The sequence below is a fragment of the Ixodes scapularis genome, unplaced genomic scaffold (genome assembly GCF_016920785.2).
Source record: "Ixodes scapularis isolate PalLabHiFi unplaced genomic scaffold, ASM1692078v2 PGA_scaffold11__112_contigs__length_91849675, whole genome shotgun sequence".
In the NCBI taxonomy this organism is placed as follows: domain Eukaryota; kingdom Metazoa; phylum Arthropoda; class Arachnida; order Ixodida; family Ixodidae; genus Ixodes; species Ixodes scapularis.
The window spans coordinates 58,113,374-58,139,468 of record NW_024609837.1 but is presented as its reverse complement, the minus strand read 5'-3'; the positions used below and the strand labels follow the sequence as shown (position 1 = coordinate 58,139,468).

General features: G+C 45.0%; 1 protein-coding gene across 1 annotated transcript in view; it reads right to left on the bottom strand.

Annotated features, from left to right (window-relative positions):
• LOC120838572 (peptidylglycine alpha-hydroxylating monooxygenase-like) overlaps positions 1-25,659 on the bottom strand; it is a 41,395-nt gene extending 15,736 nt beyond the window's left edge. Inside the window, exons 1-4 of the mRNA XM_042289105.1 lie at positions 25,435-25,659; positions 9,119-9,176; positions 6,379-6,600; positions 3,581-3,664 (exon numbers count right to left, since the gene is read on the bottom strand). Coding sequence (XP_042145039.1) covers positions 3,581-3,664; positions 6,379-6,600; positions 9,119-9,176; positions 25,435-25,551 — 481 coding nt within the window. The 5' untranslated portion in view covers positions 25,552-25,659. The remainder of the gene's footprint in view (positions 1-3,580; positions 3,665-6,378; positions 6,601-9,118; positions 9,177-25,434) is intronic.
• Positions 25,660-26,095: the final 436 nt, after the last annotated feature.

The window sequence follows — 26,095 nt, the reverse complement described above, 5'->3', positions numbered from 1 at the left end:
AAACAAATCGTCAGAAAACACCAGAGTGAAAAGTGCGTAAATATTTATATCTTTATTTTTGTCGGAAAAAAGTGAAAGACGTTTACAATCCTTTGTAGCGCCAAATTAGAGCGCAGCTCTCGAGGAGGAGGGGGAGGGGAAGGTATTCCCATGTGACCTCGCTCGTGACCCTCGTGACATTACACGTGACGTAACGTGTGACGTCATTATGAGAAATGTCCCATGATTCAATGCGCGGTTACGGCGACGGCGACGGCGCTCAACCTGGAAACGGGCGCTTAGAATCTGGGTTCTAAAATATATATATACATTCGATGATGATACACTAATTTCTAAATAAATGTTTAGCGGTGGAAACGTCTTCATAACTCATATTTTAAGTGATCAAATAGCATCTGTCTTAATAATACCAAAAACACGCTGGGACAACGGGGAGCAAACGCGAAATTCTTTCCCTCTTCCGTGAAGTGAGGAGAGGATCTACCCAGGCCTTGTCTCGATTATACATTGCTTGAACGTGACGTCATCACGCCTAGCAGATGTCCAATCCTACTTGCTCTTGCCGAGAAAATGCAAATTTGATTGGACAAAATGTATGGTCCAGAAGCCATTTTGGTGTTTAAGATAATTGTTGCCCATTATCTGAAGTTTTATCTGAAATCGCAGGAAACGGGTTTGTCTTCTGGGGAGATGTTGAGACGGTCCGCGACAGAGCAAAACGATAGGGACTTCTAGTAAACCGTTAGCGTGTTCCGCGTACCGCGCTACCGGAGCCTTTGAAGCATGCTTTTAATAAGTGCTCGCCCGGCTGATACCGAGACCGCGGGGCGCGCGCTTAAAAGCATGCTTCAAAGGCTCCAGTAGCGCAGTACGCGGAACACGGTAACTGTATCCCCCGGTATCACCCGGTATCACCCGATATCACCCGATATCACTTGAGTGTCTTGACTCTGCATGTAAAGCTCAAAAAGTCGCATTTTCGAATCGGAAGGATCAGCGATAGATTTCGTGGAAAATCGAAGCTATTCTAGCGGGTGTAGTGACGAGCAAAGGCAATCAAGTTTGGTGAGACGCGTCGCGCCCTCTAGCTAAATATATTTGCAACACTGGGAAGGCCCTTTCGCCAGTCCTGCTTGCTCGTTGGGCTGTTTACGCATCACATCGTGGCTGCTGATCCGAGAGTTTTTTTTTTTTTTTTTTTTTTTTTTTTAGCAATATTGTCAACCGTTGCAGAAGAGCAAACGTCAAAACTGTGCGCACTGTTGCGTACCGGACTGTCGCAGCTGCGGAAGTGCAGTGTCCGCGAAAGTCTAGCACGCGTGGAGCTCCGTAGGTTCCGGTCGAGGCCGGGGAAATGCAACGTTGGCATAGATAAATGAATGTCGTAAAAGGTCCAATATAAGCATTTCGTTGGCATTCAATTACTCTGGATGAATTTCTAGACTCGATATTTGGAATTAATGCGCTCGGTGCCCGGCATGGGCTTTCGGTTCGATGTGACGACTTCGTAGAGGCAGAACAACCTCTTGACATCCTCACTGCTCTATGCTTCGCAGACACATCTTTCTCGAACGAGGTTTTGCGGACGTTTGAGAGCGTCCGAGGTTTAGCGAGGTTTAGAGGAGTTTGAGTGTAGTTAGTTAGCGGAGAGAGCGTTTCCTCCACTTCGCCAGTTGCATAGCGGACTGTCTCTTGCGTCTTTAGCGTGTTTGCGTAGCTGCCTGATTGCTGCTCTATTTTGAACCTAGTCTACGGTTCTACTTTCATCCCCGCCGTAGGCAAACGGTCTACTCAAGATATATATATATATATATATATATATATATAAAACAGAAAATACGTAACACAACAAAAGGTTATGCGTGCGGCGTTTATTTGAAGGAGTATCACCTTGCGACGTGCAACTGCGTACTACACCGTCCAAACTACAACCAGGTCACAGGAAAAACACATGTTTCGGACACCACAATCGTCTTCAACACAAGGACAGGGGGACGGGAAAAAAACTGATCCGCAAATTGAGGTCAGCTTTCAATCATTGAAAATGAGAAAAGACAAGCGCCGAGAGACTAGGACAAGGTAAGAAGACGACGACACAAGGCGCACTCGCAACTGAAGATTTATTTATGAAAAAAACATAGTCTTATATACGTTTTTAAAAAACACCCACGTCATTTTCCACGTGCCCACTCTTTATCCAAGAATAGACGCTCTTTTTCTGACAGAGTCACTTTTCCCATTATGAACCAACTGGCCCAACTCACCATTTTGTTGCATTGAAAATGAGACGGGGGGAGGGGGGAGCTTTAGTTCAACCTTTGTGGCTAAGTCGACGAATTCTTTGCTTTTGTATGTTAAAGGCGCGCGCAAACAACCTGAAAACATGCCCTTGTCTTCTTGGCTTCACTGAAATTTGGCAGGAATATTTGAACGTTCAAATTTGTTCAGCAAATTCGCGTTTTGGGTTGTCTTTAGCTATTGAGAAGGGCACCTACTAAAACTCTGTATGCTAGAACCACACACTCACACACGCGTACACATATATTTAGCGTATAAGTTTTGAAAACAGTTACCAGTATCAACACAACGCTCGAAGTTAGTAATAAAAACGGCATCTCGCAAGCGTACGCCGTCGGTGCTGCCAATTTTAGCCTTCCCAGTGCTGCCTCATATGACCACGGTGGCGCTGGTGACCAGCCGACGGTGGCGCGCTCTGAAATCCTGCCCAGCGCCTATTGGCTACGGTTTCGGTTTCAATTTGCAAACCTCAATTCACCACGTCCCGTCACGTCCAAACCCAGTGCATGCATTCTCGAATATCGTGAAATGTATAAAGCTGCAGGTGTTGCCTAACAATAACAACAAAAATTCTAGAAAACATTTGTACCAGAGTTTGTCCGCAGGTAAACACAGGAAGAAATGTACTGTACCGATCATCCTGTTTCATCATCTCAGTCTATCAGGCGTCTTAAATGATCCGCGACCCGGAAAGGTCATGTCACACTCTGGAGTTGTAGCCAGACTGCCACAAAGGTATGGAACGCGGCAGGCCATACTCCTAGTCCTTCTAAGTCTAGGCAGGTCTTTACGACCGCAGGAGGTCCGTGTTTCAAAGGGGGCTCTCACAAAGATGAATGGGTGCAATGCAAGCAAGCGCTAACTTTATCTTCATGCAGTTCTGAGATGCCCTACTTCGTCAACGGTACAATCGTAATCAAAAACATGCCACTCCTCTTCATGGCCAAAGAGGTCGCATGATGCAACGCGCGCAGTGTGCAGGGATTTTTGTAAGTAGCTTATTGAGCCCGCTCTCCACAAAGGTGCACAAAAATGGCGTCGCCCACAAGTGAATCGGGGAATGGGGTGCCGGAGCTCTTAGCATAGCTCATTTGGTAGCTCTGGCCCCCAGGAAGGCCGTAATATTGTCGTCACTGCAAGTAAAGGATAGGTTTGGAAGGGAATCCCTTCCAAACCTATCCTTTCTCCTATTTCTATTTCCTATTTTCTCGAGTCAAACAATATAAATAATTTTTTTTTTAAATACCAATGAGTTTACAAACAAAACGAAGGAGTAACTCACCCTGAAACGAAGTAGTGTCTGCATAATGAACTTGAATTACGAGGAAATTGACACCACTGTTGCCACCGAATTTCAAGCCAACGCCTGTAAGAAAAGAAGCTTTTAATAAACGATTATAATCCATGCAGAGGGGAACAAGGAGGACAAAGGATAAACACCAAACACAGCTAGATGACTGGTGCGTGCAAAAAAAAAAAAAGCCTGGCTTTGGCGTTGACGCACGGATTGCTCCATTTCCAGTGGAGCGCGCTACCAACTTAGCTAACCAGGAGTTAGACGTCAGGAGCTTGCTGCACCGTTGATTTTATTACTCTAATTTTATTTCACCAGTCTTATCTGGTAAACATGTTCATCTGCTAAAAGGCCGAAATTTCTCATGTTTGTTTACTTAAAATCTAGCATAATAATGTAGAATTTACTTTAGAGACAGTTTAAAAAGACCAAGAAAATGTTTTTGGGGGTAAAGCTTCTCCGTCTTTTTGTAAACAAAAATGCATAAAAAAAATTGAGACAAGGTATCAAAATCAATAAAAATGCATGCGTTTTTTTATTAATGTAGTATTTACAGTATAATTATTATTGCACTTTCAGTATTCGATGAAAAAGATCAGTTACAGCATTTATTCTTTCAATAGTTATTTGCCTGAATTAAAACGTAAACGGCCTAGTATTATACGAGTCGGAAAATTATACAATTATATCTCCTTTTCTAAATACGGCAGATTTGTTAAAACACCCGGGTCTCAATCTGTTTAATTACCTAGGTAAACAGAACATTTATTCTCTAATACAAGTAAGACAAAAAAGCAATCCTCTGGTCCGGAAACTTATGATGTTAACGACCCCGACGTGCTCCGATGACCGAACCCAAAAAGCAGTAAAGGAACACTGACTCAAACGCACCTCGGAAATTATGAAATCCTCACACTGTCACTGTGGCAGAAAATATTTTAATGTAGACAGAGTGGCGTCACAAGGGGGTTGGGGGGGGGGGGGGGGGGGGGTCGCGGTTCTGGGTGCCGCCGTCCCTTGTGATGCCACTGGGCAGACGCGGCTCGTGGGTTGTGTTGGACAGGAGATGTAAGTGTCACACCTTGGGCGCCTCAATGTCCTTCTGTTTAGGGTGATGCCACCCTTTGTAATACCCGATGCCGACAGCACGCGCTCACGGGGAAAATACAAAGAGATAGACGAAAACAAAATGTCGCCATAGTACAGTCAACGCCACAAACGCGTGCAGGAACACGCTCTTTCACGCGCTTCTGAACATAAAATAAAAATAAACGTGTGGGACAAAATGGCAAGGTGCCACCACTCTAAGCAAAGCGCACATGAAGGCACCCTAGTCACACCCTTATACTGGTTCTCTTCAGCTGTGTGGGCAAAAAACATACGTTGCTTGCTTGTTTTCGTTTAAATTCGATAGCTAGTGCTGGTTCTTGGCGGAGCCCAGTCAAACTTTCTCCAAAGCGATCCCAGCCATTACACACATTGTGTGGTAATAACATGCCCGTTTTTCAATACCCACCCCAGCCCGTTTCGATCGGGATGAGCATCGGATACCGGCGTGCGCTTGTGTATCACTATTGCTTGGTGCACGTTTAAGACCTCAGGCTTGCGGTCGTACCGCACTGGCTAAATTGATCAACTACCAGGGTGCCCCCCCTCCTCAAAAAGAAAAAGAGAAAGACAATTACAGGTTTTTTTTCTCTTTTTTTTTTTTATCGCAAAAATAAACTACGCCTCGTCGAACGCTCCTTGTCCACCCAAAATGTAGCGCTAGAGGCTCGAACCAGATGCTAAAGTTTCAGCGTGAACAGATAATTAATTCAAAAGTTCTAAATGATTTTCTGAAAATTTCAATCGGAAATTGGGCTCTGTTTTGTCCCATTTTCGGTTTCTGGCGCCATAAATCTCCATGCATGCGAAAGCTCCGTAGGTCCCCATTTTCCCATTGAAAATTTTAAAAACATCACTTATAACTTTTGAATTAAATACCGGTTCGTGCTGAAACTTTGGACCCTGGTTTGGACCTGTAGCGCTACCTTTGGGCGGAGATGGAGCGTACGCGAAACGTAGTTTTACGGTGAAAAAAAAAACACCTGTAAGTTTTTTTTTCTTCTGGGACACCCTGTACAGTTCAGAGACAAGTCGCCTGTTGAGGCAGACTAAGTTCAGGCTGCATAAACATACACGCACGAATTTTAATTTACATGCCCTTTTCAAAAGTACGCAGCCTTCAGTAAATGCTGTGTCGATTATCTGAGGCCGCCACATTTTCGGTATGCACTTCGAGCACGCATTGGACACGAATGCTGCTGCGTCAGTGTTTTCTGCGCGTGCTCGGGTCTAAATATATTCGGCCCAAGTGCTGCGTCATCACTCGGCGTGAGCTCGGATACCCAACACACGTTACGCGCAGGAAGCGATGCTCCAAAGGTGGCGGCAACCAGTGTTGCTTCATGGACTTATGAAGGGAAGGTATTTGGACGTTGTATTTATAGAGAGATTTAGTAGATTGTTAACCGATACCTCCGATAACGATACCCAATAACGGTACGATTTATCCTCGAAGGCGTCGGTGGAGTATCGGGTACCGTGATCGGAGTCATCGGAGTGATCTACTAAAACTCCCGTATACGTGGTTCCAGTACGGTCCCTGGATTAACTCGACGAAAAGCGGAATTTGGATGTTTTCAAACCACCGAGGACCCAGTTCACCTTCCTGTGCGTCACTACCGACGCTTCGTGGACGTGAAACACACAATTTAATTAAACTTAATTCGATTTAGTGGTACCTTCGGGTAGCTGCAGGGGTGGGGCATTTCTGGCCCAGCCGTAGATGACCTGCGAGCCTGTCTGGCAGATGGGGCCCTTGGGGAACGGTGTCCGCGACGTGGACATCTCGTCGCAGTCCCACACGACCCTCGGACTGTCCCACTCCCGGTATCCTGGCGTCCGGCATCCGTAGACGAGCATGTGGTGAACCAGATGCATCGTGGCGTTGGGCTTGAAAGCCACTGCGAATGTACGATGGCAAGCAAGATTTATCAGGACCTCATAACTAGGGAATTCAAAATGTTTGCTTTCTTCCAGTATATTTGGTTCACTAAAGTCGCAGGCTCTCTTACAAAAGAGACGGTGCTTTCGCTGCAAACATGGTGAAATAAGTACCCGAGGACGCGTCTCAAGGATTTTTGAAGGATGTTCGCTTTACACATGTTTCGGCTCCGAACATATCTGCGGATCATTTTTGTATGACCAATATTACAGGACCGCCATACAAGCAAGAAATGCGCCTCAGACAGTAGAGAGTTTTAGCGAACCGTTTGTGCACATCCGATGCGGTACAATGAGCTGTCCGGTAGAAACTGCGCACGTCAGAGTCTTCTGTGGCAGCGCATGCGCAGTTCGTACCGGAGGGTCAATCGTACCTTATCGGATGTGCGAAAACGGTTCCCTAAAACTCCCTATTGTTCGTGCTCTAACAGATGTCTGGAGAAGTGGACTGAGTCGCATTCGTGAGTGCTAACACGATCAGAAGTTCGTATCGTGGAAAGAAGTTCACCGCTCGGTTGTACGCGTGTCCCTGGTATCACACCAGCAAGTGCAGAGGGGTTCAAGTGTGACTTCCACGTGTGAAACTGAAAACTTAAGCGTTACAAGTCAACGAGGCTGGTTTAAAGACTCGCGGTTGGTGACGATCGAGTGCGCTGGCACCACACTGGCACGCTGCCGCCATCATCTGTGAGGCGACCCTGGAACTGCATTTCACTAGAATGAAGATTTTGCAGTATATGCGAGGTAAAATGTACGCACTGTTTATAACAAACGGTCGTTTCTAACACTCCTAAAATATGTTTAAGCACAGAAAAGAAAATGATGTGCGAAAAAATAAAAGAAGAAAATACGTAAATTATGAGTGTTTCAGGCTAGCCAATAGATGACGCTATATTGTGTTCTCTCGTAGCAAGATATCACAAGACTGCACAACGCACTCAGTTGCTACCAAACAAACGCAAGTGTGTGAACCAGTGTAGCACTCAGTTACAAACTGTAAAAAAAAGAAAAATGTTTCAATAGAAAATTGTAAAACGAGCCTCTAAATCTTACTCCAGTACCATTCTAAAGATAACTCTTAAAACAAGTTTCTTATGTGTTCTTAATTTGAATCTGGCGCGGTGATGTCAATGCGTTTCAAAATGGAGCGAAACAAAACTTGGGTGCTCACTGAAGGATCAAAACACGTTCAAATTATGTTCAAATAAAAAATCTGACACAGAATTGATACTGTGGTGCTCAGAAAAATATGTCCTATGGAGCTAGACTTATGATTATTCTTTTACCAGGCTGGCCGATAACATCGATAAATACATATTTATATGGCAAATCTGACAAAAATAAAGTGCATAAATTTATTATGTTAAACAGATTTGCTTCCCCGCAGGGAAATATTATTACTGTCTTCATCGCACTGCCTCGCAAGAGGAAGGGGCGAACTCGCGGGAGGATCTAGCTGAAACAAACTTGCACACGCTACATGAAAAGTGCAATGGATTGCAATCACAATTACTCTTAGTTAAAGTGTATTCAATTAGATTATTCGATTATTTGAGAAAAAAGTAATCGGCCGTTATTTGGAGAAAAAAAATGAACCGCTACTTTTCCGATTGCTTCAGTTTTATAAAACGACGGATTTGTCTGCTTATTTAAAAACGAATCTTTCGAGCCGTTCAATATTGGATTAGAATCATCGAACTAAAAACTATCTTCCAAACCTAGCAATTTAGGTACATCCTCCTCCTCTTTAGGGACTTGGTTCAAGCATTCCTCGGTGGGAAACTTGTACAAGCAAAGGGTGTCATTGGGAAGAGGAGGGGAAAATAGCAACGGTTACTAGTAATTGTATTACTTCCAAAAGTAATCAAAATACTATTGAAATTACTTTCTAATACATAAATTCGAAGAATTACAAAATTACACCGGAAAGTAATTGATTAGAAGTCATTTGATTACATATAGCGAGTAACGTACAAGCCTGAGCTGAACAGAAGCGGACAGATGCCTGGTATGACCGTTATCAACGAGCTAAAGAGATGCTGGAAGAAAGAGAGGGACGTTTGCTAAGCATAAAGAAGCGAGGAGGGCTCCTACTGGGCTATGGAAAAAAATGTGAAGAGATTTGATGCTTAGATGCTCGCTATAGACCTTTGCATCGCTTACCACCCGGGCAAAAAATGCTGAGTCACCGAGCTGTGGACGCGTGCTCAAGGTCTGATCTACCGCACAGCAGAGCAACAGCGCATGCTCAGAAGGCCTTTCAGAGCCCAGCAGACGAAGATGGCAGGGCGCTGAAGGTTATTTTTCACAAAGGTCTATAGGGTTCGCTGCGAAATAATCGGCGGAATGTGGTACACATTGAAGACAAGGAGTGCTATGACATTTTGTTTTTGGCCCGCAGCGAAGCACCGCAAAAACGCAGCCAGTTTTTCTTTCAAGAACCCGGTTAGATAATCAGTAGTGCAAATGTACACTTACCGATGTACTTGTGCATTCTTGAAGCGACGCGAAAAGCTGTGCAGAGATAGGTTTCGTTCTGTAAAAGTATAAAAACGCAAAAATCAAAAAGTGCAAAAAAGAAAAATAATAAAATAGTCCCTTACAACAGGGGTCTACAAACATTTTTGCTACGGGGCCACATCAGGGATTTGTCGCTGTCTCGAAGGCAGACAAATAAATATGTAAATATAAATAAGGAAAGACTAATTAAATAGTCCTAAGTAAGCAATATACTAAATACAAATCTGAAAGTTGGAGTAAAACTTAAAAAAAAGACGAATATAAAGTGGATGAGTACACCTACAGTATTTGTAAATCTATTATTTATTTACAAACTACGACATTACACAATGGAGGAGTACCCGGAAAGCTCATGAGGCATACATCATTTCGCATAGGAATTTTGGCATGTTCAAACAGGGCAGGAAACTAATGAAAATGATAGAACAGATGCTGAGAATATGCAATAGATAAAACAAAGGCACTAAGCACAATATACATGGGAACGCGCATGAATTTTAACATATCAAGTTACACAGATATGAAGTAGGGAATAAGAACGGTGATACTGGTGAGGACGATATCCAGTGAATAATAGGAGGAGAGGTCACGTTTTACAATAAGCAAATTTATCCCCCTTTTTTTCTGGCAGGATTGGGAAGTATTGCGATTGTACTTTATTAATTATTTCGAGTATCTATTTGTGCTTCGAGATACTTTGAAGAAGGGATTTGCATATCAGTAGTGAAATACATTTGCGATGTACAGCTTTTGTCGCGATACTCTGCCAGACTTCCTTGTTGCGTTTGATGTCAGAAAATCAACTGCCGTTTTGTTGTTGTTGTTTTTTTTCGATAAACTGAACACAACCCTTTCTAGAGGAGGGAAGCCTAGTTGTCTGGTATATATCATAATCACCAAAATTTAAAAATAAATAAACAGAAAGGGTAAAAAGGAAAGGTGGCTCGAAAAGCGTTAATTTTGAAGACCAGGACAATCTCCTGGCCAGAACGCTGTTTTGCCGTGAAGGTGTGCCTCAGATTTAAACATATCTTCACGGCAAAGACAGGGGTCAATTTGGGCAGACGTCTTTTCTCAAGCATGGAAAGTCGTTGTTGGTCTCAACTTTCCAGTATCTACGTGTGTCGCTGGGAGCGACAATGTTTTTGTAGCGGCGTTCGGGATACTAGAGTTGTGAACAAATGGAAACTTTGAGGTAAGAGGGTGCGCAAACAGACAACCTTGACAAATTCCAGCCATACCATATGCATTGGCCACGAACTGCACACTCCTTGCTTACCACTTTTCGTTAAATTTTTTTTTTCATCTCTATCTGTATTCTGCAATACCGTTTTAACGTTTTTGACGAAGTATATATTAGGGGTATCCCGCGACATAAAATTGAAATGTATATTACTATTTCTATCTTGGTTCTAAAGTACATCTATATCAGCATTTTGATACCGGAATACTTCATTGAGACCCTCAGCGCACCACTGTTTTCTGGTATCTTGATTTATACGGTTGGTGCGGCTTGCAGAGGCGTTTATTTAGGCGCACTTATTTGTGTGCCGGTATCAGCGGGCCGCGATCCGCGGATTGGGTTTCATTAGAAGGACCACGGCCTACTGCAGGCCGGGGTTTGGCGAGCCCTGGCCTAGATTTAAGAGAGATAGAGAAAGAGAGAGAGAAAAAGAGAGGAAAAGAGAGCAACTCAAACCATGAAGACCGTTTGCAGTTTAATGTCTGACGCTTCGTGAGCAGAATGCTTGCTCATGCGCATGTGTGCGCATGTACGTGGCAAGCAGGATGGCAGGCGAAAAGCTGAGCAAATACTTTACTAAGAGAATTCATCTCACTCCGGGAAAATCTATTGGCCTTGGCGCCGACAGGCTTCTCAAAGTTAGGATGGCTGGACGCACGGAGCCTCAGAATTTTACACATTGAAGTGGGAGGGGTAACTGCCGCCATCTATCGTCGTGAGCACCCGTCGAGGCAGCGGAGCCGTCTCTGCTGTCTTGGTGAATTCGGTATCTCGGTGCGCGGCGCCGGCGGCAAGCGCTTCTGGTCAAAACATCCATCGGGTCAGAACTTCCATCGAGTCAAAACATCCGTTAGGTCACATGACACCAGAGTCAGAACCTCCTTCGTGTCAAAACATCCATCCGATTCAAAACATTCATCGAGTCAAAGGTCCATCAAGTCAAAGCATCCATCCATGTCAAAACATACATAGAATCAGAACACTCATAGAGTCAGAACATTTGTTTGAGTCAGAACATCCATCCGAGTCAGAACATCCATCCGAGTCAAAACGTCTATCGAGTCGAAAGTCCATTGCTGAGTTTACTTATCAAACACCAATTTATGTGTTATAACTGTGAAACTGTAACAACGAAATTAAATAGTGTTTCTGCAGTTTAAAAACACATAATATAAAATACTTATGTTTCGCGAGCTCGATATTTCGCGAATTTCGTCAAACCTGTAGTGTTGGAGTGTATCGGGATTCCTAAATTTTGCAACATAGACTTCTGACTTATTTTATTACTCTAGTTCAAACAGTTATACATTTGATGGTCCCATATCATGATCAGGTGAGAACCTTTGAATGCTCGCCTTACAAAAATCTGCAAAGAGCGCAGCTTCCGATAGCTGATTTCATAGTGTTGACAGTTTGACCATTGTTCGTGAGGTCAATTTTTCGCGATTCGTAGGTAGTTCGTGGAATTAAAAAAAAAAAAAAAAAGTATGATCGCGAAAATTAAGTTGTTAGGAGTATTCATGAACAACTTAGTAATGCTGTATCTTATACGCGTTTTATCCTCAGAGCGTTGTGGTCAGTCACAGAAAGATGTGGCGTCATATAGCCCATCTCTGGATGGACAAACGATACGCCCGGTGAGTAGATGTCCATCATCTGGTCTGCCATGCGAGCCAGTGCTGTGATGGACTCCGTGGTGGTTGTGGTCAGGATCAACATGATTTGCTGCGGCAGACATTGGAGAAAAAGGTCTTGCACGATAGACGTGTCCATGGTCGCTGTCTTATCTCCGAGAGGTTGTTTCATCCGACGGATATGTTTGGTGGGTTTTTTGTCCCCTAACTCTTCGGCTGTAAGCAGCTGCTCAAGGCGTCGAGCCTCAGAATTTGCCGTATACATCGTATGAGTTTCGTACGTAACGCTTCGTAGGGGTGGTCTTCAGTCGGAGGGCGTATAGGTGGTTTTCACTGGACGCCATATTTGAGGTGACTGCTCACAGCGCATGCTCGGAATGAGTTTTTATTTATAGTCTCCCAAAGAAGACAATCTTGATGGTGCGCAATGCGCGTGTTGGAAGCGTTGGAGAACCTGCCGTCATCACGTGCTCAGGAGCAGCGGGCTCAACTATGGCCGCCATTGACTACCACCCATACGATGTCACGGACTGTGATTGGTTGTGGAAGAGCGGTGACTACGACTTCGTGAGGGACGCCCTGATCCGATGTGTACGAAATATTGACTCGGCAGTTAGGAACCACAGTTCTGAGTCCGAGGACCAAAACTTTGGGAACCTTGATCGGGGATGTAGTCGCCTGCATACCACGGTGGACGTTTTAGAAGACGCAGCCTCGAACGTCGACTGTGGAAAGTTGTTGATCAGCTCACCGAGAACACGGGTCCAAGCGACTTTCTGGGGGTTGATGTCGCTCAAATCGGGTCACCAATATGTAGTGAGATGACTACATGATATTTCCTATTTTTACATCTTAAAAGGTCTAGTCTGTGAGGCGAACCAGCCGAGACGAGCGTGGTTTCGAAGCTGTCCATCGAGCTCGATACCAAGCCTCGAGCGCGTCGTCCACATCCTATTCTTTTGCCGGCTGTTCACTACAGCAAGACTGTAGTAAGCAGTTTGAATAAGACCCGACTAGATACAACCAATGTTGTAGGCGTCACCAAAATAAAAGTAACGAAATACGTTACTTGTTACTTGCAAATAAAAGGAACGCTTTACCCACCTACGTTACCTCCCACTTAAAGAAACGCGTTACCGTTACCGATAAATTGTAACGCACGTTATTTTTTCGTTACGTTTTTGTTTTATTACGAACTAACACGTTTTATTCTTTTGTCGTTACAGGTATGCATAAGCGCCATATTTCAAGAAACCTTATGCCCACCCATAAACTTCACACCTCATCTTTATTTACTGTTCCGCCTAAATACTCACCAAAAAAAAACGCATAAAAAAAAACGAAAAAAAAACATTAAAAAGAGTATATAACTTGGCGCCTAGAAACACGAAAAAAAATTGAAGTGCAATTGTTTGTATTATTAGGAAGAATATGTAATGAGTTACGTAACTACGTTACACGTTAATCGAAGTAAGTAACGTAATTACGTTACTCGTTTTGTAACGGGTAAGTTACTAAGTTACAAGAAAAAGTAACGCGTTACCGGTAACGCTGTTACTTGTAATGGGTTGCCGCCAACACTGGTACAACAGCGACAAAGTGGGCAGCGTCACCAACAGTTGTGTTCTGGACACTGGTGCAATGATTAACAATATAAATCATATCATTTCATATCCTACAAACTCTCATAAAATAATTAAGGTTTCTTTCTTTCTAATTGATTTAGTGCAAGTATATTCCAAAAGCCGAGGAAAGTCATATTTCAAAGAGTTTTACTCTGGCTTAACATAACAAAACAAACTTTAAAAAAAATAAACAAAAAAGTGCAGTCTGGAACGAAGCGATTTACAGCGCGCACCCCTGGTTGTGAAAGGGTATGTCAGTGTTGCCCGACTGCGCTAGGCTAAGGTTTTCTTATCAGTTGGCTGTGGCAACCTGCGTAAGCGCACTTCCGAACGCTAGTTGAAGGCTAAATTGCCGCGTTCTATCCATTTTTTTTTCTTTTCTGTTCTATGGCCTATATACTTTCTCAAGGTTTTTAAGAACGCATTGCGCTATTAAAAAAAATGAAGGCTGTTTTGGTGAGTCTGTGCGCGACAGAACAAACACAACTGGAAGGTTTGTTTCATTTTATGTGCATCTTTTTAGGGCACCATACACTCAGCCGTGTCAATCTACAAAGGTCTTAACCGCAGAAAATATTTGACCACACAGGATATCCGAACTGCTAGGGCATTTTCCACTCACAACATGAAATCAACGAGTCTCATTGAGCGAACAACATATCTTGTACTTATCCCACGGTGCCGCGTTATATAAAAAGGATTTGAGAAAGTCTCAAATAACACAGCATATCCCATATAGCGTCGACGATAGTCACTTCACGACGATCGGACAAAATCCTGCGTATTTTGGGGTACGTGTTGAAGAGAGCTGCTTTTTTGCACCGCATCAAAGCTAATCAACGAACGTGTCTATTGCGTCCCCACACCCCGGACCCGACCCTTTCTTCTATTTTTTTCAAAGACCCGGAACATAACCGGGAAGGCTGTTCAAAGATTACCTCAACGGAAAAATTTTTCGAAGAACGTCCAACTGCACGCATCGCGGGCTGCTTGACGTTCGCTCCCTTTGTTCATTTCCTGCGAAGGCCGAGCAGGCTACAATCCCTGGTATTCCCTGGTTCTCACAGTGGAACATAACACACAAAGGGCAAGCATCCTGAACAGGGAAATAAAGTAAAAACTTTCAAGAAAAACCGGCGAGCTTCGAATACACAATGAAGGTGGGAAGTCGCGCTGAGTGGGTTTCCACAGCTCAGGCGGGTGGCAGAAATTCCTGGCTGATAGGGGTCGCACGATTCGCAAAATGGCGGCTGCCAGAAAGCTCTTTTTCACGGCGAAGAGGAGGTGTCGAAACGTCCGCGTGTTTTAGAGCGCAGCTCTTAGGACCTTGCTTCCAAGTTTCGTGGCGTCGGCGTAACTGCGCAGCGGGGAAACTGACGTCACGTGAACTCAACACCCGTTCAATTCCCTGCCAAATTTAGCGGGTAAAATGACGTCACATAACCTGGTATCACGTCGTCCATGAACCAATTCAGTTTCTCCGCTAGATTTAGCAGGAAAATTGACGTCACGTGACATCAACAGCAATTCAATTCCCCGCTAAATTTAGTGGAAAAACTGACGTCACGTGGCCTGAACACTGATTCAGTTTCACCGCTAAACTTAGCGGCAAAAATAACGTCTCATGATTTGGTTCCATTTCCCCTATTAACAAATTCGGATCTCCGCTAGATTTAGCGAGAAAATCGGCGTCACGTGACCTCAGGAGCGATTAAATTTTCCGTGGAATTTAGCGGGAAAATCGACGTCACGTGACGTCAAAACTAATTCAGTTTCTCCGCTAAATTTAGCGGGGAATACCAAGTCACATGGCTTGGTGCCACATCACCCATGAACAGATTAAATTTCTCCGTTAGATTAAGCGGGAATATTGACATCACGTGACCTCAACAGTAATTCAATTCCCCGCTAAATTTAGCGGGAATTGAATTGCTGCTGAGGTCAAGTGGCATTCATTTTTCAGCTAAATTTAGCAGGGGAACTGTGGGAGGAGGGATGGGTATGGTGGAGGAGGAGGGGGTACGGAGGAGGAGGGGAAAGGAGGGGGAGAGAGAAGGAGGATGAAAGGACGAGAGGATACGAAGGAGGAGGAGGAGGGCATAGCCTCCCTTCCGTACCGTCCCCTCCTCCTCCTCAAGAGCTGCGCTCTAATATCGCGTTACAGAGATTGGTAAACGTCTTTCATTTTCTGTCATTTAATTTGCTACGTTATGTTAAGCCGGAGTAAACGTTTTTGAAAAATAATTGATTTAGGTTCATCAGTGAACTCATGTAAAGAGTCCTCGCTTACCACGCTCTCAAAAATCGATAAAACAAAACGGCCAGTGTTTTACGCAACGAGATAAAACATTCAAGGAATCAAAACACTCAGTAAGTCAGGTGATAGCAGAGTTGTAACATCCATCGTGTAAAAACATCCATGCGAGTCTAAACATTCATTCGGGTCTAAACCGATAATAATAATAGGTTTATTTCCAACAAAAAAGGAACAGTGTTGGTGGGGGCTTTGGAAAAATCTGTTTATACAGCTTGACTAGAAGGCCCCATAACTTCAGCAGCTACAAGCAGCGTGCATGGAAAGAAGGAAATACACTGAGAACACAAAACAAAAAAGAAATTGAACAGTCGGCAATGAGAAATATGAAACTAAAGAAAATAAGCAGAGACTTTAGCAAAACGTCACTTGTATGCATCGTTCAAGGCACTATATAACAAAAAAATTCTGGCATACAATATTTGAGAGTAGACAAAAAAAAGAGCACTGCCCCACATTATTCAAAGAAAAACCAGAAAAATATAGTCTACGTTAATTAATTGTACAAATACAAAACGCAAGCATATTCCCCTTTACAAAAAAATACTCAGAAAATACACACAAAGGCACCGTTCAGTCGTGGCCGATTTGCCGAGAGAGTATCATGTTTCGCAAGATACCTACCGATAGCGTGTCAAGCTCTATGTTGTGCATGTGAAGGTGGTTAAGGATGGTCGGTAGTGTGTATACTATGGTATAATGGCCGTAATTTGTTCTAAAAAGAGGCACTTGCCAGGGTTGCAGAATGCGCGTTTGGTAGGAGTGTACTTTTTGTGTTAGATTCTATAAATATTCAAGATGATGTACATGCATGTTTTTTCAATCACATATTTTGCGCAAAGGCGATATCTATATAAATCAAAAATTTTAATTACACCCAGTTGAGTAAAAAGTGAATCCATTGGATATTCGAGTGGGACTTTGCAAATACTTCTTGATATCTTTTTCCGCAAAATAAATATTTGTTTTACAGTTAGTAAAAGTAGTTGTGCCCCATACTAGATGATTATAGTTTACATGGCAATAAAATGATGAATTATATATTAACAACTTTACCTTAAGTGGAAATATGTGTTTATTGCGATATATCAAGCCAACAATGCTGGACAATTTGGATGTAATATAATTAACGTGATCATCCCATGACATTTTCTGTGAGAAAAAAATACCCAATGTTTTAAAAGAAGAGACTAACTGAATTCTAGGAGAGTTTAAGCATATGGCCCTGTTAATGTCAACTTGTTTATTCTTTGGGCGAAATAGAACTGCCTTAGTCTTATTTATGTTTATTTTGAAAGCGTTGCATTTGCTCCATTTCGCTAGTTTTTCTAGCGTATCATTCGCGGTATCTATCAGATCTGAGGCGGTATCACCAGTTAAAAATAAACTAGTGTCGTCAGCATAAATAATAAACTTCGTTGATCGGCTGATATTTAGAATGTCATTTACGTAAAGGTTGAATAAAAAAAGGGCACAAGATGCGTCCCTGGGGAACGCCTGACCGAATAGATTTTATTGCTTATGAATGACCATTAATATGTACGTACTGCTGACGGGAAGACAAATATGAATTCATAAGTAGTAACAATTGACCACGGAAGCCACACATTTCTAATTTTTTTTTAAATAGCAAATCATGATCAAGATAGTCAAAGGCTTTCGTAAAGTCATGAATACACCGAGAGTTAGTTTTTTTTTTTATTTTTTATTTTCAAAGTTCTTGAGAATGTATCCTTTCTGTGCAAGAAGAGCAAGTTCAGTGGACCGCTGTCTCCGGAAGCCAAATTGAGATGAACTTACTAGATTATGATTATCTGCAAATGAAGTCATTTTTAGTAGTAAACTTTTTCTAAGCCCTTCATAAACAGTGGCAAAATTGAAAAAGGTCTATGATTACCTAGTTCATCTTTATTACCTTTCTTATCTAAAGCCGTTACTTTTGCCAGTTGCATTCGCTTGGAGAACACGCCATTTTGCAAGGAGAGATTGAATATATGAGTCAGACAAGGGTAAATAATATCTATTACATACTTTACAAGCTTTATCTGTAAACCGTCGGCGTCACAACATTTACTGTTTTTTAATGCACTGAAGACAGATATTACCTCTAAATCAGTAACGGGACTAAGGAACATGAATGCACAATTTCGAAAATATATAAACTTGCAAGCATCTGAGTCTGGGGTATCTTTAACTAAACTCACGAAATAATCAGTGAATACATTGGCTAATGCTTTTCCTGTCACTTCCTCACCATAGCATTTTATCGTTTCTACTTGTTTCGGGGTACATGTAAGATTTGGATAGAGTAGTCTTTTCCATAAAATATCACTTCCATTATCACATGTCGAAAAGAAATGAACACAATATGTTTCTCGAGCGTTCCGAAGTTCTCTTTTTAACTGGTTGCGGTAACGTTTGAAAATTTAACGTTTTTTTTATTTCCTTTGTTTTCACAAATTTTTCATATAGCGCATTTTTATACGAATTTTTTCAAGTAATTCCTTCGTAACCCATTGTTTACGAATTTTTCTAGGAGAACTTCTAGATTTATATGAAAAACCGCTTACATTGAGTTTTTCAAATCGAATCAAGAACATATTGTACGCTTTATCTGGATCCGTTTCATGAAGGACGTCGCTCCATTCCATAGAAGAAAGTTTTCGTCTAAAGCCATCCAGGCTATCTGGCGTTATATTCTGAAACTTTACTACCGTACCATCCACATCCACAGAGTAAAAACATCCATAGAGTCACGACATCCAACCGAATCAGAACGCCCAACGCGTCAATAGATCCGTCGAGATAGAAAATCTACGAATGGATGTTTTGACTCGGTGAATGTTTTGACACGTTCCATGTTGTGTGACTCGGAACCGACGAGTTTTCTCCCTCGACGCCGAGAGAATGCGCGAGAGCGCGATGCGCCCGCGTCAGAGCACGAAAGGCCCAAAAAGCTAGGGGAGGATTCGGTGTTGTAGAAGCGCACTGTCTCACGCACATGAGAGGAGTATAATGTTTTTGTTTCGTTTTTTCTGGTAAAGTGTTCGCGCTGAGAAAAGATGGAACACTCCTGCAGATGATCAACGCTTTCGTCGAGGCTGCTTGCATTTCAAACGCGGCCCAGGAAACAGGTGACTCCGGTTCAGTAGATGGAAACGACCTCGGGTATGTGGCACACTATGTCGAGGTTTCTCTGACAGCGCCAGCTACGCAGGTTGGTGTGGAAAGTCAACCTTCCTCGACTTTGTGCTTTCCCCACTGTGAGCCCACATGCACGTGCCGACAAAAGGCAGCATTTGCTAACCCTGACCAACATAAAATGGCTATAAATGTACCTATGCTCGGCGTCAGCTTTTCGGTGCGGTATTGCCAGGGCTATCCCAGCTTCCGCTGCGCCGTCGAGGCTACACTTGCGAGAGCGCGCGGCTTCGTTTGGCGTTTCCGTCGTAAGAGACCTCGTGTGAATGAGGCGCAACATGGTACCACCTGCTCTCACGGCAGCGCAGTGCTGCAGCACCGTGGAGCTAGTGGAAAACACATATCCGTGTTTCAAAATTCATAACCAAGTGTGCGGCCTCCACAAGCCAGCACGCGCGTGTTGGTGGATTCGCAAAGCGAGCAAAGCACGTTTTAGACGCACAAAATCCGAAAATGGCATCTGCCAGAAGCTTTTCAAGCACATCAATACCGCAAGAAAAAAATTGAAAGCCGTTTACAACTCCCTATAACGCCGGATTAGAGCGCAGTTCTTGAGGAGGAGGGGGGGGAGGGTACTGAGAAGAAGGTATATCCTTCCTCCCTTCTTTCTTCTCATCCTGTCTGCTACTCCTCCCTCCGAGCGGCGTCGCCGTCATCTCACGAGGCTCACGTCACTTCACGGGGGTCATGTGACGTCACCGGGGTCACGTGACGATGACGATAACGTCATCAGTGACTTCACTGATGACGTCACCAGTGACGATGCCGATGACGTCATCAGTGACGTTGCCGATGACGCCATTGGTGACGTCACTGGTGACGTCATTGGTGACGTCACTGGTGACGTCATCAATGACGATGACGATGGCGTCATCAGTGGAGTAGAGTAGACAGTTGGGCGAGTTGGTAGTTATTTAACATAGTGTGGGTAATTTTAGCAGTCCCCCTCGAGCCCTCGGGCCTGTGGTCCCTCGTGCCTGTGTGGCCAACGCTCGAGCGGATTGTGCGTTCTGTACCACTTTCTTTTCTTCTTTCGTTAATACATGAGTTGTGAGTGTGCGCTTGTCTGTTCTCTACGTGTTCCTCTTCTCTGTCCTTGTCTCTGTGTGCGCAACTGTCACTATGTCATCAGTGGCGTCACTAATGACGTCATCAGGGACAATGGCGATAACGATGCGAATGCCGATGACGTCACTGATGACGTCATCAGTCACAATGACGATGACGATGACGTCACTGATGACGTCATCAGTGACGTCACGCGTCCCATAATGCACCACGCGGTTACGCCAACGCCGCTCAAGCCGGAAACGGGCTCCTAAGAGCTGCGCTCTAAAACAACCTTAGTTAAAATTTTGAGCTGAAAATAAAAGACGTTTACAAATCTCTGTAATACGAAACTAGAGCGCAGCTCTTGAGGAGGAGGAGTGGAGGGTACGGAAGGAAAGGTGTGCCCCTCCTTCTCCTCCTCCTCTTCCCTCATCCTTTTCCTTTGCTCCTCCTCCTCTCCTCCTGCCTCTAAATTTGTTCGTGGGTGACGTGACACAAAATCGTGACGTCATTTTCCCCACTAAATTTAGTGGAGAAACTTAATATGTGTTCAGATCACGTGATGCCGATTTCCCCGCTAAATTTAGAGAGGAAACTTTTCCGCTAAATTTAGCGGGAAAATTTCCCCGCTAACTTTAGCAGGGAAACGACCCATAATACAACGCGCGCGGTAACGCCGACGGCGACGCCGCTCAACCCGGAAACGGGCGGCCAAGAGCTGCGCTCGAAAACGTTTTTTTGTGTTATGCTTGTAAATATTAGGAGGTTGAGAAAGTCAGCCATCAGCGTTAACTTCTAATTCGCCGAAACACGGCTGATCACACCACACCGCCATCACCTTCCGCACGGTAAAAGTCTGTTTGTCAAGGTGTCACCGTGACAAAAAATCGTCTCATGGATGGGTGCATGCGGTAACGGTGCGTCTAAAGCCAGCAGCAGCCGACGCCATTTCTTGAATATCGCCTACTAAGGTTAACGCGGCGACGCAACAGACGAGGCCGGACGTGCGGTGGTCGACGCTGAGCGGAGAGCGGACGCCTGGCGAACCCTCGGTGGTTCCGACGAGTCTTGCGGCAAAATCGGGCCTGAGATTAGGGCCCGTTTGTAGATGGTGTGCAAAAGCTTTACCTGTGTCGTCGCGTTGAGCACGGAACAGAGCGCGCACCTGCAGGGGCCCGCAATCCGCTGCTTACGATCAACGAAAAGTTCCTATTAGGGAGTTCTCGTACATCATCAGCTGTGATGCTATGAAACGAGCTCCCGCTCCTACCACTGCGATAGCAACGCAAAGCTGTTCGGAAAAATCTACGAAAATGTCCCATACTATATTCCAGTTTCGCCAGCGGAGCGCAGCGAGGGGTGACCGCGCGTTGAGGGATCTCCGCGGAAGCATAGCTTGGAGTCCCAGCTATCCTTGCCTGATTGATATTGTGGGTTTTCCGTAGATTATAAATTATGGATAGCGGGCCTTGCGCACGCGTGCTCAATCCGCACTCAAAGTGACGAAACGCCAGAGCTCTGCGGAAGCAGCGGGGGCTCTGGCGTCAACGAAACGTCCCTATAAGGGACTTTTCGTAGATCGTAAACTGCGGCTTGCAAGCCCAGTTGGCGCGTGCTTAATCTGAGCTGAAAGTGACGGCACGAGCTTCTGACGAACTCAGACCATAAGCTGCGGATTACGGGCCTGTATAGACGCGTGCTTAACACAGAAAAATTGTAATCCGATACGCGTGCACAGGCTTGCAGTTGGGAAAGCTGATGTTTGTCTCATTGTTAAAATTCCGAGCCCGCACTTTCTGAGCACTTTTCTTCTCGCGCGCGGTAATTTTACGCGACGATTTCCTCATCAACATCTGGAGAATATACTAACTGTCGCGTACTGCTACGCAACAATTACGCCTGAATAATGAGAGTATGGACTATAATATGCCTCAGCTGCCCAGATTTCAAATGCAGGTATGACGACTGAACTGCTCTCATCTGCAAGCAAATTTAAAATTCCAAACAAGAGCACATACACCTAAATGAACCACCATCACAGGCAGTGCATTCGCGGGGTTCCTTTGCAGGATTCTGGACATTTGCAGCTGCCCTATTTTGAAAAGACACAGGACACTCACGCAAAAGCATGTATACAGTGGTGGCCCTACTTAGGTATATTGAGCACAGGAACTAACTTATCTCTCGGGAGCGCTGTAACGACGGAGGCCGGACCAGTGGCTTCGTGACATACACGCAAAAAAGATTTCCACCCTCAGGGTGCAAATCAACATGCCTCATGGCTAAGAAACACATTTGTATTGCTGGCGAACAGCACAAAAATAGGATGCTGGCGATTTTAGCATCCCTCTAAAGACATTTGCAGCAGCAAGATTACTTTACAAGCAACAAACCCAATGAAGAGTTTTAATATGCACAGAAAATGACAATACAGATGCAGTAAATCATCCACGAGAGAGGAATAACGACCTTGTTGACTGCTGCTGTCAAACTCGTTAGTTGTTGGGCATGACGATTTCGACAGTCAGATATGCCCCGTCGTGCGTCGTTTTTGCGGAATGATAAAACTGAAAGACGTTCACAAATCTCTCCAGTGCGAAATTAGAGCGCACCTTTTGAGGTATTTTGATTTCGCGATATACTGTGCTAAACAATTTGAGAAAGAAATGTACACATGTGCACAAATATAGATCACTCTCCTCACATACTGGTCCTGCACCCTCCTCCCCTTCCGTGTCATCTTCCTCCTTCGTACACTCCTCGTCCGTACTCTCCCCTCCTCCTCTTCCGTGACTTCCCTCCTCCTCCTGCGTATCCTCCTCTCCCTCCCCCTTCATACCCTCCCCTCCTCCCACAGCTTCCCCGCTAAATTTAGCTGGAAAATTCACACCCCGTGACCTCAACACCAATTCAATTTCCCCGCTAAAATTTAGCTTGGAAAATTACGTCACATGACCTCGTGTCACGTCACCTATGAACAAGTTCAGCTTCTCCGCTAGACATAGAGGGAAAATCGACGTCAAGTGACCTCAACACCAATTCAGTTCCCCGCTAAATTTAACGGGGAAACAGTGACGTCCCGTAATGCAACGCGCGCGGTTACCCCGACGGTGACGCCGCTCAAAGCGCAAATGGGGGCATAAGAGCTGCGTCCTAAAAATTGCCGCAGTGCCGCTGTGCAGTGATTTCGGCCTTGAGCAAGCGGCCCACATACATTTGCCACTGCATTGCGCTAGGTCATGCGGAGCCGGTGTTCGACTGCAGCTGGAGGATAACGCTTCATGAAATGGCACACAGTTCGCGCGTTCCGTACAAGTTCTGGAACCACTGTATACATTCTAGCACGCATATGAACCAAAACATATATGTACAGAAGGACACACGTGTTCCGCGCTGAACCAGCTGCGCTTTCTGTAAAGCACGCTCTTTTCAATATGCAGACACAAAGATATTGGCAAGGAAGCCGTACCATAAGGAGCGATATGTCCAGCTTGTCTTACACACAGCTCGGTGTTTACTCAACACAAGGCCTGTTGGACATTACTTTTTACGTCACTTTCTTGAATTGAGCGCGGTGCACGAACTGGACAGAAGTGCAGCGTCTGCATTTAACGCGCGTGCGATCGATGCTCTTCTGAATGAACACGAGCCAAACCCGAACGGGTTCGTCGACGTCAGGCGAGCGTTGCGTTGTCTCCGTGGCTTCAGTTCTCAACTTAGCCGCTAGGGGCACAACGGTTGAATCTCGTCCATTATGTTACGCCAATACAGCACAGCACACCACTAAATACAACAGTGTACAATAACGGTGAAAATGGTTTGAAAGACCCGATCCGGCTTTTTTCTGCGTCTGCTGTACCCACAAGCTTTAGACTACAGCTTTCTCAGCGAAAGGACTGTCAAGTACGTCAAAGAAGCGTGGGGGACTGCTTCAGATCATATTGAGCACGACCTTCAGATTTCGAGCCAGGTATAAAGGAAAAATTGAAAAATGAAGCTACTCCAAGCTGCTCCTTCGTTACAACTGCAGACTATAGGGTGTATCCCTCATGGGATATTTAAACATTATGGAAATCTAACAGCCCGCAAACACTAAAGACAAAAAAATGCGCAGATATATGGCCCGAGAGGCAAAGCCGTCTACCGCAATTCATGCTTGTTTTCCCGTGTATAAGTTGTTTCGCATTGATTTTGTTTGCGTTTCTTTTCGTCTGTGCTGTTTTTGATTTCTCTGATGTTTAACGTATGCCACCTGGCCCAATTCCCATTCATGTTCGTTCCAACCGAAACATATGCTGCCCTAATTACGCTCATCTGCGTGTGTGCTTGAGTTTCACAACTAGAACTCACATGCAGATGCACCGCGGTACTAAAAGCAGAGCCTGGCAGTTCAACGACGGAGCCAGAGAGTGCCCGGTCGCAGATTTGGAGCGCCAGGAACTGGTGTCACAAAACATTTCTCGGGGAACCTGAACGTGAGCGCACAGCTTTTGCAGCGGCGAGGACGCGAAACACACTTGTTCGCTCGGGAGAACTGTGTGTTCGCCGTCTCGCCGCAGCGGGGCGCCAGTAACGTGGCTCTCCACTCATCCGTTGTCAGCCGCTACACGTTTTCCATTTCGACGGCCGCTTCTCGTGGCGATCTGTCAGGCTTTGTCAGTATATAGGAGGCAGTGGCTTGACGAGTTTAGGGCCCCAGGTCTACTAAGCTGCAGAGCACGCGTTCTGAGCGCGCGCAGTCGCGCTTTTTCATGTAATATCAGATGCCTTCCATGCGTCCACAACTCACTATCAACTCGGCATGTCTTTTTTTTACTAGGTGATATTTGTTGGTAAGAATTACATAGTCACCTTAAGAAATAATTGTCACTCCGTCCCCAACGAGATTGCCGCATTTTTCGATAAGAAGACCGAGGAGGGCATTGCGAAAGAAGACAATGAGCCAGCTGTCACTGATTGCAGTCACAGACAAGACGGGAACGGCGTTTCTTTCGAGCGCCCAGCCTCCACCACGCGCTTGTTGCCTTCCGTCGTGCTTGGGCTGCACGATCACGAGATGCCGAAGCGTTACCGAACAAAGCGACCTCGCGATAGACGCGGGACAACCCTTAACTCCACCGTGCACCTTCCCATCTTCTCAGCGAGTACGTAGGCGGCAGTTAGAAGGAAGCAACGCGCGAAGACAACGAAGTTGACACAATATTTACCTCAGTCGGTCGCACGTGTGGCATTAGCAGGGGGAAGTCACTGGCCGACGAAACGGAACCAAGAGTCCAGACGAGTTTGAGGCAGTAAGTCAGAGCAATTAAACGGAAGATCACCATTTTATACCAATCGAAATCACGTAGGAACACCAGCAGCACCGCGAAGGTTTCGCGCGAACACTACATTAACGACAGACAGCTGTGAGATCAGTATCCCCGAATGTGCCGCGGGCGTGTCTCCAGCCGGTGTGCTTATCGCGTCTCGGTTTCATCCCATGGAGTTACGGCTAGTGACGTCACACCCGCATGAAGCTGCCGCTTGCCGCGATCCTGGCGGCGGCTCACAGCAGCGGAGGTGGATGCGGGCGGACGCACGTTCTCTAGCTCCCTGAGCACACCTCAGCTTTAGTGACGCCGCGATGACGGCGACGCTTGCGGACGCTGTTCTCTCTTAGCCGGCACTTCTATGTACCAAACTCCAGGACCTGGCTAGGCCATCTTACTTGGACGCTCCTGTGGCTCGTTTTGTTGCCATTTCGAAGACAATCCAATGCATGTTTGGCTAAGTTATGTACTATATGTATTATTTTAGAGCGCAGCTCTTAGGCGCCCGTTCCCGGCTTGAGCGGCGTCGGCGTCGCCGTCGGCGTAACCGCGAGTAACC